Source organism: Cricetulus griseus, chromosome 4 (genome assembly GCF_003668045.3).
Source record: "Cricetulus griseus strain 17A/GY chromosome 4, alternate assembly CriGri-PICRH-1.0, whole genome shotgun sequence".
Lineage (NCBI taxonomy): Eukaryota > Metazoa > Chordata > Mammalia > Rodentia > Cricetidae > Cricetulus > Cricetulus griseus.
In genome coordinates this window covers 6,400,223-6,412,495 of record NC_048597.1, presented here as the reverse complement: position 1 = coordinate 6,412,495, position 12,273 = coordinate 6,400,223, and the positions used below count along the sequence as shown (strand labels likewise).

At 47.3% G+C, this 12,273-nt stretch overlaps 1 protein-coding gene across 2 annotated transcripts in view; it reads left to right on the top strand.

The window, feature by feature from the left end:
• The first annotated feature begins 240 nt into the window (after positions 1-240).
• The window catches only part of LOC100768006 (interleukin-10 receptor subunit beta), a 30,216-nt gene continuing 18,183 nt past the window's right edge, over positions 241-12,273 (top strand). Inside the window, exons 1-4 of one of the 2 annotated variants that reach the window (XM_027415579.2) lie at positions 241-530; positions 9,686-9,777; positions 10,734-10,775; positions 11,638-11,761. In XM_027415579.2, coding sequence (XP_027271380.1) covers positions 517-530; positions 9,686-9,777; positions 10,734-10,775; positions 11,638-11,761 — 272 coding nt within the window. In that variant the 5' untranslated portion in view covers positions 241-516. Of the gene's footprint in view, positions 531-733; positions 959-9,685; positions 9,778-10,733; positions 10,776-11,637; positions 11,762-12,273 lie in introns of those variants that run through there. The other variant, XM_027415580.2, reaches the window with a different exon arrangement.

Genomic DNA, 12,273 nt, shown 5'->3' with positions numbered 1-12,273 from the left:
AGCTGGGGCACACACCCGCGCCACCAGGTCTGGCGTGACACCCATTTGTAACGAGTTAGCTCTAGCTACCAGGCACTCACCTAGCCCCATGAGGAGGCCAAGATAACAAAACAGGACCCCAAGTCGGTTATCTCCGACTCCCTAGACCGTACTTGAAGTGGGTGGGGTTCGGCACTGTGGTGGATAAGAAAGTGTCCAATCTGGTGGCCTTGTCCCGGCCTCGCTCCGCCCCCGGCTCCGCCTCACGCCTCGTCCCCAGATCGCCAGCCGCGGTGTAGCCGCTCGCTCGGAACCTGAGGCGTCTCAGCCCGCCCTGGTCTAACTCAGGCCCCGGGGAGCCCTGCGGCTGACCGAGACTCTCCCGGCCGCGGAGCACCGGCCACCACCCCGCGGCGCCTCCCGCTTTCGGCCTGGGCGGCTCTCGCCGGCCGCTGCCCGCCTGCCGAGTGCATCCACGCCGGGAGCCCGGAGCAGCTCCGAGGTGGCCCCAGGGACATCTCCGAGGGGATCTGCGAGATGCAGCTGTCCAGGTACCGCGGGGACCCCGGGGACCTGGGTGGGGACCTCTGGCATCTCCGACGTAGGGCAAAGGCCGCCTCCCGGCTCCCAGTTCCCGGAATCCCCCTTCGTTTCTCCTCCTCGGGACTCCGCCTCTTCCTGCCCTCCTTCCCTGCAGGCTCTGGGGACTCTGGTTCCTGCGACTCCCACGGGCTGCGACCCGGGGTTCCTCGCGGGCCCTGTTTCGTCCCGGGTGGGAGGGGGGCCTCCATGCGGCGGCTCGCCCTGCACCGGTGCCTTCCTTTCATCGCTCCTGCGGGGAGCCCTGCGTTTTTGTGGGCTCACCCAGAGTGCTCGGGACACCTCGGCACTAGCAGCTACCGGGCCCTAGAGGTCGGCGTTCCTCGGGATCCACTCCGCCTTGCCAAGCTGGGTTACCCGCTCCAGCCCCCCGGTCCAGGTCTGCGGCCTGATCCCCCGCCCCGCTCCTGATCATTTGTTCACAAGCCCGAGAGGTCACAGCAGCAGACGCTGAAGTGTCCTGCATCCTGACTGACGCACCCCTGGGAAAGTGGGAGGTCGGGGACCAGGGGTCACGGCCACAGAGGCAGAAGGAGGACAGGGATGGGACGCTGGAAGAGCACTGGGTGACTAATACTGGGAATATTGGTAGCTTGTGTTTCTGTTCCAAGCAACTCAATAGTTGCATGCGGTAAGCAGTTGGCCCCTTGGACCCATTTATTTGGTTAACAGGGCTTTATTGGAAAACGTTTGATAACCTAAGAGCCTTTGCGTTTTAATGTTTGTTCGATGTCCTTGTTTTGTTTGACAAGAGGTCTTACGAAATAGCCTGAGTGTCGTCTAAGAAAGGCGCTGGAATTAGGACCAGAGGGTCAGTCTGCCCCATCGTCCCCTCCCTTGCTTATCAGTCCTTCTGTGCGGCCTGAGGAGGCCACTGAAGTGAGATGGGGGCAGTGGTCAGAGGTCACCAACAATGTCTTCGTCAAATTCACCAGCACACCAGAGAGTTGGGCATGTCTGATGAGGCCCGCCAGTTTGTCTCAGGAAATGGCTGTTGTTTCACAACTGGTTTTTCAATTTTAAGTCATAAAAAGAGAAGCTCGGATGTGATCTCCTCCTGTATATGATTTAAACATTAAAAAGGAGCTGAAGATTAAGTTAGTGATAGATTCCTTTCCTTGTATTCTTGAAAGTCCTGGCTTGCACTCCCAGGGCTGTACATTTTAATTAATTAATTAATTAATTAATTAATTAATGTTGAGTTAAAGAAGGTCTCTCGGTGGTTTGGGTGGCTTAACAGAGTGTGATAACCTGGCTGAAAGAAAACCAGAAGAGGTATTGTTTTAGAAGTGAAACTACTTTTTCTTTTTTCCTCTTTTTGTTTTTTATTGTTTGTTGGTTTGTTAGGTGGTAGTGGGGACTGGAACCATATCAGATAAATGATAGATACTCTAGCACTGAGCTATATCCCCAGCCCAGAAGTAAAGCACACACACACATACAACTATATACACACACATACACATGCATACATACCTAATCTACAGACATACATTCCTACATTATACACACACACACACACACACACACACACATGCATCTATATCCACACACACACACACATACACACACACACACACACACACACACACACACACACACACACTTCAGTAGCCAGGCATGGTGGTAACCTGTAACCATGTAACCTGTAACTGTAATCTCACTCAAAGCTCAAGAGCCTAAGGCAAAAGGATTTAGTGTTAGAGGCCGGTGTAGGCTGCATGGTGAGCGCTGAACTCAGAGAATGAGAGAAGGCAGGGGGAAACTCACAAAAAAATTAGACCACTCCCAAATTCCAAAATGTATATTCTGTCACTCCCTCCTGCCCACACAAAGACCCCCCAGGGCTCATTTTCCTGCTGCATCTCAAGACCTCAGTGATACAAATATATCCTTTGATTACTGGCCTTCATATGTCATCTTATCTACTACGCAAGTTAAAATGTCGTTGATTTTAAGATGTACCTGAAAAGTATGTAACCAAGTAAGAACAGCCATTCATGCTGTCATGCCTCATTCCAGAAAGGTCAAAAGTGCATTCTGGCATTCATGAAATCATAAGTGTGCTAGCACAGCCTGTGTTTGTCAGCTTTTTTTTTTTTTTTCTTTATTTCCTTTTTTCTTTCTTCCTTTCTCTTTTCTTTTTTTTCTTCTTTTTTGCCAGAGTTTCTCTGTGTAACAGCCCTGGCTATCCTGTAACTCCCTCTGTAGACCAGGATCACAGAGATGCACCTGCCTCTGCCTCCTGAATACTGGGATTAAAGGCATGTGCCACCACTCCTGGCTATCATCAGCTCTTCTAACTTGCAGCTATCATGACTGAGGTTAAGCCAGAGTCCATGTGTGACCTGTCTTCATGTCATTATCCCTTACACAAAACAGTGTGTGGTGGTTTGGATGAGAGTGGCACCCATAGGCTCATATCTTTCCGTGCTTAGTCTCCAGTTGTCAGAGAAGGATTAGGAGGAATGGCACTGTGAGGGGAAGTGTGTCACTGGAGGTGGCCTTTGAGGCTTTGTCTCTCTATGCCTCTACTCTCTGCCTGTGATGTAGCTCTCAGTTTCTGACCCAGGACCTGCCTTCATTCTCTATGCTCCCCGTCATGATAGCACTGAGCTGTAGAGAAACTGCGAGCCAGTCCCCCAGTTAAATGCTTCCTTTTGTAAGAGTTGCCTTGGTCATGGTGTCTCTCCACAGCCATAGAACGCTGACTAAGACACATGGTAGAAGCAAGCTCATTGTATGAGGTTTTTCTGGGTCATATTGTGCTGATATACACCATATGTTCTGTGCAGATACCGCAGCATTTATATACAGGACTTGGGGGCCTTGATTCTGGGGGTGGGGCTCCTGGCACCAACCCCCAAGGGACATTCTGTGACCGCTGTCTATTTCCCTGAGGTGTCCTTCTTATGTGTCCTAAAAGAAGAAGCTAGAGGGGCTGAGGACATGGCTCAGTGAGCAAGAGCCTTTGTTGTGGAAACAAGAGGAGCCGCGTTTGAATTCCCAGCACCCATGTAAAAGCCATGGTTGTGTATGCCTGTAACACCCCCCCAAACCCAGCCAATGGGGAATGAAAACAGCTGCATCCTAGCAACTCCCTGGCTAACTAGCCTAACCTTGACAGTAATCTGCGGGTTCAGTGAGAGATCTTGTCTCCAAAAAGGATGGAGAGTGGTAGAGGAAGTGATGTCTTCCTGTCTCTGGCCTTAGCTTCCTTGTGCAGAGGGACACACAGACATACACCCTCACCTGCACATATGCACACTGTCTGGCCTCAGCTTCTGTGTGCATAGGGACACACACCCACACCCGCCCCCACACACACACACTCACACACATACACACAAAGAATGAAACTAGAAAAAAAAACTGAGTATAGTAATTCTCAAAGAATTAAGCTTTTAATTCCTGTATTCAGGTACCTGAGAAAAGGGGATTTATGTGAGTTCAAGGCCGGCCTGGGCTGTCTAGTGACTCCCATGCAATCCTGGGCTACATAGTAAGACGCTAGCTATCTCAAAAAAAAACAACAACAAAAAACAAAAATACTAAAAACTTGAACTAGTGGTGTGCAGTCCAGGGAAGAATGAAAACAAAAAGCATTTGCTTATGAGGGGGTTGACTGAGGACCAGTGGGAGGCAGAGAAAAGAAGTTCGTAGATCAAAGGGTAAGGAATTGGGGTGTGGATGGGAGTGCAGGAAGGGTGGAAGTCGCTGAAAATTTTTCTGGAGTCAACAGGAAGATGAACACCCTAGTCAGCCTAGAAGCTGCTTTATAAACTGGATATCCTTAAACTTTATCTTAGTTTTTGTTTGTTCATTTTTAATTCAGAGATTCTTTTAAAAATGCCTTTAAAATTTTAACCATGCTTCAAGCACAAGAAACTGTTCTACAAGTCAACAAAAATCTTGAACTTTTTTTGTTTTAATAATCACCAAGAAAGAAGCAAGTGGTCAAGCGTGGCTTTTTCTTTTTCTCACAGAGGAGCAGTGGGCCTTTGTGTGAGCAGAGGCCAGTGAGAGGGGGAAGGTGCTCCAAGTTTCTACCCCAGCTGGAGAACAACCCAGGATGAATGGTTGAGTCCACTTGTCTCTCCCCTCCTGGCAGTGAGCAGCGTACCAGACACCAGGGTCTCTGTGGAGAAAGCAAGCCCGGAGTTCTAGAGCAGACTTCGCTCTCTTGTGTGCTTTCTCCTGACTCCAGTACCAGCTCCTCCTTTAGGGGCGCGAAGCTGCTCTTGCTCTCCTGTCAAAGCAGCATCAGGTTGAGGTATATGAGAAGAAGCTAGGGCTCCAATGCACTAATCACAGCAGCAGTGTTGGAAGCCATCCGAGTGCGGCAGAGAGGGATGGCATGATGGGAGAGCTTGCAAGGAGTCTTACTTCAAAATATCTACCAGGGGCTGGCCTGCAGCTCCCTTGCTAGAGTGCTGGCCTAGTGTGCATGAGGCCTGCTAGGTTCAATCCCATATACCTGGTGACAGGCCTATCACCCCAGCATTCTCGGAGGTGGAGGCAGAAGGATCAGAAACTCATCCTTGTCCATGTAATGATCGCAAATAAATATGCATAGGTTTAATGTTTGTATACTATATATAAGATAGCTTTCGGCTGATACAAATGTATATATTGGAGCTGAAGGATTTCCTTATACCCTACAAGCTGATAAAAATGGAATTCATGCTGGAATATTGACTAGCCTGGTCTTGTGCAGGTAACCATAGTGAGCTTGTGAATACAGCAGAAAACACTGTTTTCCCTGGTTCTCCTGCCCCCAGACTTTGCCAGAATCGGTGACTCTGAAAGACACACATGGGGAGCTTTGTCTGCCCAGCATGCCATTCAAGTTGAAAGGCAGTGGCCAGACTTTCTCAAATAGGAAAGGCCAGCACGGGAAAAGAGAGGCATGGATGCACACTGGAAAATAAAAGTGGAGACAGCAGATTACCATAAACAAGGTCAGAATAAACGCTGGAGAAGCCTTCTCGGTGCAGGAACATTCACCTCAGAAGCCAGGCGAGCGAGCGCTGTGTGGCCTCCTTTGTGGCCCAGCATGGAGGTGGGGGTGAAAGGCAGGATCAGGTCTGGCAGCTGGAGAATGACACAAATCACAATGGTCCTCAGTCACCATGTTCAGGTCAGAAAGCAAAGCTCAGGCTGGGGAGGTGGCTCAGTGGGTAGAGAGCTTGTCACTCAAGCAGGAGGTCCTGTGTTCAACCCCTGGAGCCCAGAACAACAATGACAACAGGTGGCATACGCCTGTAATCCCAGCTGTGGATGAATGGCACAGGACAGTCCCTGGGACGTGCTAGGCAGCCAGTCCAGTTGAATCTGTGGGCTCCAGGGTCTCGGTCAGAGACTGCCCCCCAAAATAAGGTGGGGCTGCCCTTGAGCATTCTAGTTCAAGGAGCCCGCTGCTCCTGTGGGCTGCATCTGTCTCTTTAAATAAAACTTCTTGTTGCCTTGCCAAAAATAAACAAATAAGGTGAAAGAGTGATGGAGAAAGACACACAGAATCGACCTCTGCTCCACAGGCTTTCAGACACTAGCACTCAAACCAAGAAAAATAAAAGCAGGGGTGGGGGTGGGGGCAAAAACCAGTCTTTCCAGTATTTCTCAAACCATAAAAGGTATTGTTAGATTCCTGAAAACTGTTAGTTGGGAAGATTAAGTGGCTGACCTAGTAATATCTGGACCTGAGTGGAACTTTTAACTCTGTTGGAAAAAAAAATCTCCAAGGTTCAGAAAAGGATGTGTGGACTCTGTGACCATTTTTGTAGCCATTTTTATTTTTACCATGTTTTTATTTCTTTCCCTATCAAAGGGTGCAAAGAGGATCTTGGGGGGTGGGAAGTGCAGGTCCTCACAGGTGTAAGTGTGGGCTCTGCCTTGGTGAGGACTCTTGGATGAATGTAGGTCTCACGTACTATGTTCTGTCTCCTGTTAGCTCCCTCATTCCCTTTCTGAGGACTCACCGTCCTGTAGCACACTGGCTGTAGACCTCTGTTGTAAGTCTGCTAGTGTCTGGGGGATTTACTGACTTGTTCCCACCCAAACTCCAACCGGTTTCCCAATAGTAAAAAAAGAACCAGTGGTCCCAGTCCATCTCTGGGCTGAAGTACCCCATCCTGACCACCCAGCACTTACATCAGGAGGGCTTCAGTGGAGCAATGGGATTCTGTTGGTGTGGTCTAGTTGGTACCCAACCATGGAGCAATGGCATTCATGAGTCCTAATTAGCCCCATCTTGCTGGGGAAGAGAAAGTAGCTCAAATATGAACTGGGGCTTTGAGCCCAGAACATACCACCGCTCCATCAGAGGGTGCTAAAAAGCCAGAGTCAAAGATAACTTAGAAATCTAAAGACAGGAGAATGTGAAGTCATGCATGGGAGTCCTTCTACATACAAGGCCCTGAGACTGATAGGGGCTGACTCCAGAGATGGGACAATAAGAGCTCTGTTTGAGGAAGATGGAGCTGTTTGGGGTCAGGGAGATTTTTAAGGGACTCTGTTAAGCATTCAGGCAGGGCTCCAAAACTGGAAACTAGAGTCAACAAAGAAGAATTTAGTTAGAAGGCATCGGGTATGAAATAGAGCCTGGTTTGCCTGGAACAAAGCAAGAGGAGAAGATAATTCTTGGCCCAGAAAGTATGTGTGTGTGTGTGTGTGTGTGTGTGTGTGTGTGTGTGTGTGTGTGTGTGTGTGTGTGTGTGTGTGTGTCTGTGTCTGTGTCTGTGTCTGTGTCTGTGTCTGTGTCTGTGTGTCTATGCTCCCACTACTGAAACAGCTGAGTCTTGCTGCAAACAATGACCCATTGAAAACAAAGACCCATTACCATCAGAAAAAAAGCAGAGGACCAAGGCAGGTGTGCAGATGCAAGTAAGGCATCCCAGATAAGACCACGCAAGTGTGTCTTGCATCCAGGAATGTTCCTGGCCATGCAACCACTCTTCCATGGAGTTGTGATGGGAAGTGATGACAGACATCACAAGGCTACCCAGACGATGCTTCCACAGGAAAGTGGGGTTATAAGATAAGTGGTGGGGAGGGTGATTGGGTATCTCCGCAGAAGGGCTGTGAATCTTAACCTGGAATCTCCTAAATTTCTCTGGAAGATGCCGTAAGTGGGACCTGCCAACTGGCAGTCAAGGGGACTTATAAAATTAAGTTTTTTGTAGCTTGAGCTGAGTCCGCCATTTTGTGGTCCTTTTGCCTTTTGATTTTGGTCTCAGAAGGTTTTATTTTGGTGTGGAGGACCAAAGAATCTGTGATGACTAAGACCTCGGTCAGAGAGAAGAAATAACATTAAATGGGCTCCTTTAAACGCTTAAGAACCCCTGTCTCTACTTGGAGTGGGGAATGCTTCCTAAGACTCAAACCCCAGAAGCTGAGAAAATAAATACAGTAATTCCTTGATAACCTCCGGAGTCAGTTCCAGAGAATCTTGGAATACCAACCTCCAAAGATGCTCAAACCCCTGTATAAGATGCTGTCACACCCATCCTCACTGGGCATGGAGGTGTACAGCTGTGATCCCAGAATTGAGGAAGGCAAGAGGATCAGTCCAAGTTCAAAGCCAGCCTGGTTTACAGCGAGGCAGGTGTGGATGAAGCCCTAGCCTCGCCAGCAAACTACTTTAAACTGCCCCGGTTCCTTGCCAGGCTGCATGTTTCTCCGTGTATTTCGGTGAGCAGTAACCATGACAGCCTGCATGGGCACCAGCCTTTAATTCCGATGTCCTGCTCTGACTTCCCACTCAGCCTACTCAGATCACAGGCAGATGCTTTGCCAGACTACAACACAAGGGACCTTTAGCCCACTCCCTATAGAATCCTTGTTCCTCTCTGAAACCATACGAGCACGGTCTTTTCTGCTTGTGTATCTGACAGCATTTTGGTCTTCCAAATTCCTACTTAAAGTTTTAAGCACTTTACAGGCACTTAAAAAGCTTCTGTAGTCAACAGCTCTAAAACCTTCGACCTTTCTCCAGAAAACCATCCCAAAGACTGAGGAACCACATGGCCAAGGTTGTAACAGCAATGGCTACACTTGCTACCAGTATTCTGTATTAGTTACTTTTCTCACTTCTGTAACCAAACACCTGACCAGAAGCAACTCAAAACAGAAGATTGTGTTGGCTCACAGTTTGAGAGGGCCTAATGCACCTTGGCAGGGAACGCACGGCACAACAGAGTCAGTGTGGGTGGAGCAGTTTCCTGTGATTGATAGTGGGTCCATAGAGGCATACTGTACAACTATATATTTAAAAAAAAAAAAAGAGTATTTTCTTTGGTGGGAAGACATCTCAAATTTATTTTTAGTAGAAAAAATTAAATAGAAGGGGGCTGGATATTCCACCTCTTGCCTGAAAGAAAGGGAAGTATATTTGGCCAAGAGGGTGGTGCCTGTCTGTAATCCTAACACTTGGGAGGATGAGGCAGGAGGCTTGCTCAAGTTCAGGCCAGCCTGTGTCACATAGTGACAATACAGGCGCTGGAGAGATGTCTCGGGAGTTCAGGGCTTACAGGGGATTCAGATTCCATCCTCAGCACCCATGAAGGGTGGCTCCTAACTGCCTGTAACTCCTCCTACTTGGGCTTTCACAGGCACCACTGCTCGCCTGCACTTACCCACACATAGACACAGAGTTAGATTTTTAAATGTAATTATCTAATAATTAGATTAACCGAATGTCTATTGCCTTTTAGACGTTTCAAACATTAAGTTTTAGAAAGGTCTCTTTAACTAGGGGACCGACCATAAGCTGTAAGAAGAATTGAGTAAAGCGATGGTCCGATCCCAAGGAATTGGCTGCCTTTTTGTCCATTCTGGCTTCAAACTCCCTTCCCTGTGTAGCTGAGGATGACCTCGAACTTTTGATCCTTTCCCCACCTCTCTGGGTGCTTAGATAACATATGTGCATCACCACACTGAGCTTATGAAAGGCTGGAGACCAGTTCAAGGCTACCAATGGAGCCACATTTGCAGCTCGAATTCAGCTAATTCTTACTCGTCTTTTATTGTCATACATATGTATGTCATATACATATGACAATGTAATTGGGTACTTCTGAATTTTGATCTCAATATTAATTTCTTCCAGATGTGAGAGCAGAGAAAGGACTTACAGACTCACCAGGATGCTTCCGAGCCACGCCTTCTCCATCGTCCGTTTACTTAGCCTGTGTCTCGTGGGTAGGTGCTCCTTTTCATCACAACTGTTAGAGGAGCAAGCCTGTGTCCGTGTCATCACACAGAGCTCTGGTGTGGAGGGGCAAATCGATGTCCCTAGCTGGAGGACCTGGGTCACCATGACCACCAGCATCAGGCATCCCATGGTTTCCTGCCTGTTAAATGTAGTTAAGCCCAAATAATGTAAGGTACAATCCTTGCTTATAATCTCCATACGCTTAAGTCTAATCCACGGTGGAGTTTGGAAGAGGACAGCCCCTCATCTCTTTCCATGCACACCAAATTGAAAATCTAGCCCAGAACTCGGGGTCATGCACTTCATCTGTTTTTAGCCCTTTTCTTTCGTACAGTTCTATTTTTTTCACACCCTTTCTCTTCCTGTCTCATGACTGCTTCATCTGAAGATGACCACAGTGTCATCTGTCCCGAGTTTGTCCTTAGGGAATCCATGAGTGTGACAATTGTCCCAGTATAGGTGTCCATGGATAATGTGTACCACCTGTGGTCTCCACCTTCTGTAAAATGCCAGAAACTCCACTCCCATTAAGCCATTGCAAGATCCAGAAATAAATGCCCCTCCCCTTACTTGAACCTACTCCAAGGGGACAACAACCACTAATTCCCATCACCGCTACCCTTTCGCTTATTTGTATCCTGAGAAATTTTTCATATAGACAGCTGCTCCTCCGACACTCCCTCTTCCTACCCAACCCTTACTGTTGTGTCAGGTCCCAGAGACCTCACTTGACATCTGCCCTGAAAGCCACCCTCAGAACACACACCTGTCTGTGGTACCAACATCAGCCAGGGACATTTCTGTTCTTCGCAGTGTTTTTGTTAGGACAAGCAAATCTCAATGTTAATTAGTGCACGCATGTCAAAGACTCTTCAATTTGAAGTGATGTTGATGATCTGAGCCAAGAATAAACCTCATTGTAATGTGTTTTTCTTCCTCCTAGTGTGTGTGAGCCTACAGTTCGCTTCATCATCTGTTTTTGAGGGTAAGAATTACTCTGAGTTTGACTAAATTTAATGTAAGGTCAGAGTGTCAGGCTAGCAGACAGGGCAAGGGGAAGTTTGGTCTTAGATATACTGACAAGTTTATTAGAGTCCTTTGTCCCCGAGAGGAGCTAAGATTGTGTAATGCAGTTTCCACTATTCGTCTCCTAAAACTATCATTTAAAAAAAAAAAAAAAAACCCACTGGAGATCATTAAGAAATCCTCTTACAGAAACACTGAAGCCTTTAACCCCTCACTGATAAAAGAATGAAGAAACAAAATATGATCCAGACATAATTTCTCTTTAATTTCTAATCTCCTAATGCTCATTTCAGGTAAAGGAAAATATATATATATTTTTTTTTTAACTAAAATTCTTCCTCCTTTTTGTGACCAGGGGGAATAAAAGTGCAGTAGGGAATTGAATTAGGGAAAGGGAGGGAGGGAGAGAGACAGAAAAACAGGGGGGAGTCTAAAGTGGGTGGAGCGATTCATGGACCACCAGCTGAGAGTAGGATGGGGAGGGAAGAACACCCGTGGTCCAGAAGGAACTTGGTTATCTTGGAACTATACAGTTGATGATAATTGAAAAAACCCGGTGTCCAACTCTGTTTACAGGGTGCTGAGTTCCTGTTTGTGGACTTTCCTGTTCTGACAATATGTTGTCACTAATTAACTGAATTACTTCATTTCCCATGTCCAATAGACTCCCTGCTCTTCCGGATGCCAGTAGGCTTCCAGCAGGGCTTCTCTGGGGGACACTGGGTCTGAGCTCCTAAGCGGGAGAGCAATCCTGAATTCTAAATTTCATTACTTTGTTTTCATTTTGTTTTGTTTTTCTTTTCACCTTCTGTTCCCTCCAGATTATCCAAAGGAATCTTGCGATGTGAACCTGACATTACGTAATTTCCGGCTAATTTTATCGTGGGAATTAAAAAACAAATCCATCCCACTAACTCACTATACGTTTTGGTTCACAATCATGAGGTTGGTTGACGTTTCATTTTCTTCTCTTCCTGAATGTATTACTTTCTTTCTATTGTGTGATCTCTCCCCTCAGAATACATACTTCCGGCCCCAGATTTTTTTAAGTTAATTTATATGTGTGTGGGGCTGTGTGCGTATGTGTTTGCTGAGGGCAGAGGTTGACATTAGCTGCCTGCCGCATTTACTCTCCACCTTAGTTTTGGAGACAGCCTCCCACTGGGCTTGAGGTTTTTGCTAGGTTGGCTGGCCAGCAAGCCCTAGGGATCCTACAGTCCCTGTCTCCCCAGGGCTAGGATTATAGGTGCTGCCTCTATGCCCTCCCTACCTTGCAATGCCGGGGATCGAACGCAGATCCTTATCCATGCCAGACAAGCACTTCGCTGACTCGGCCATCTTCCCAACTCTCTGTCTTGTATTTTTTTTTTTTTAATTCAGAACCTTAAAGCGTCAAAGGCCAAACACCCATCCTTTCTTAATTAATTTGAATTATTTAACCACCCAAAGCTATATGG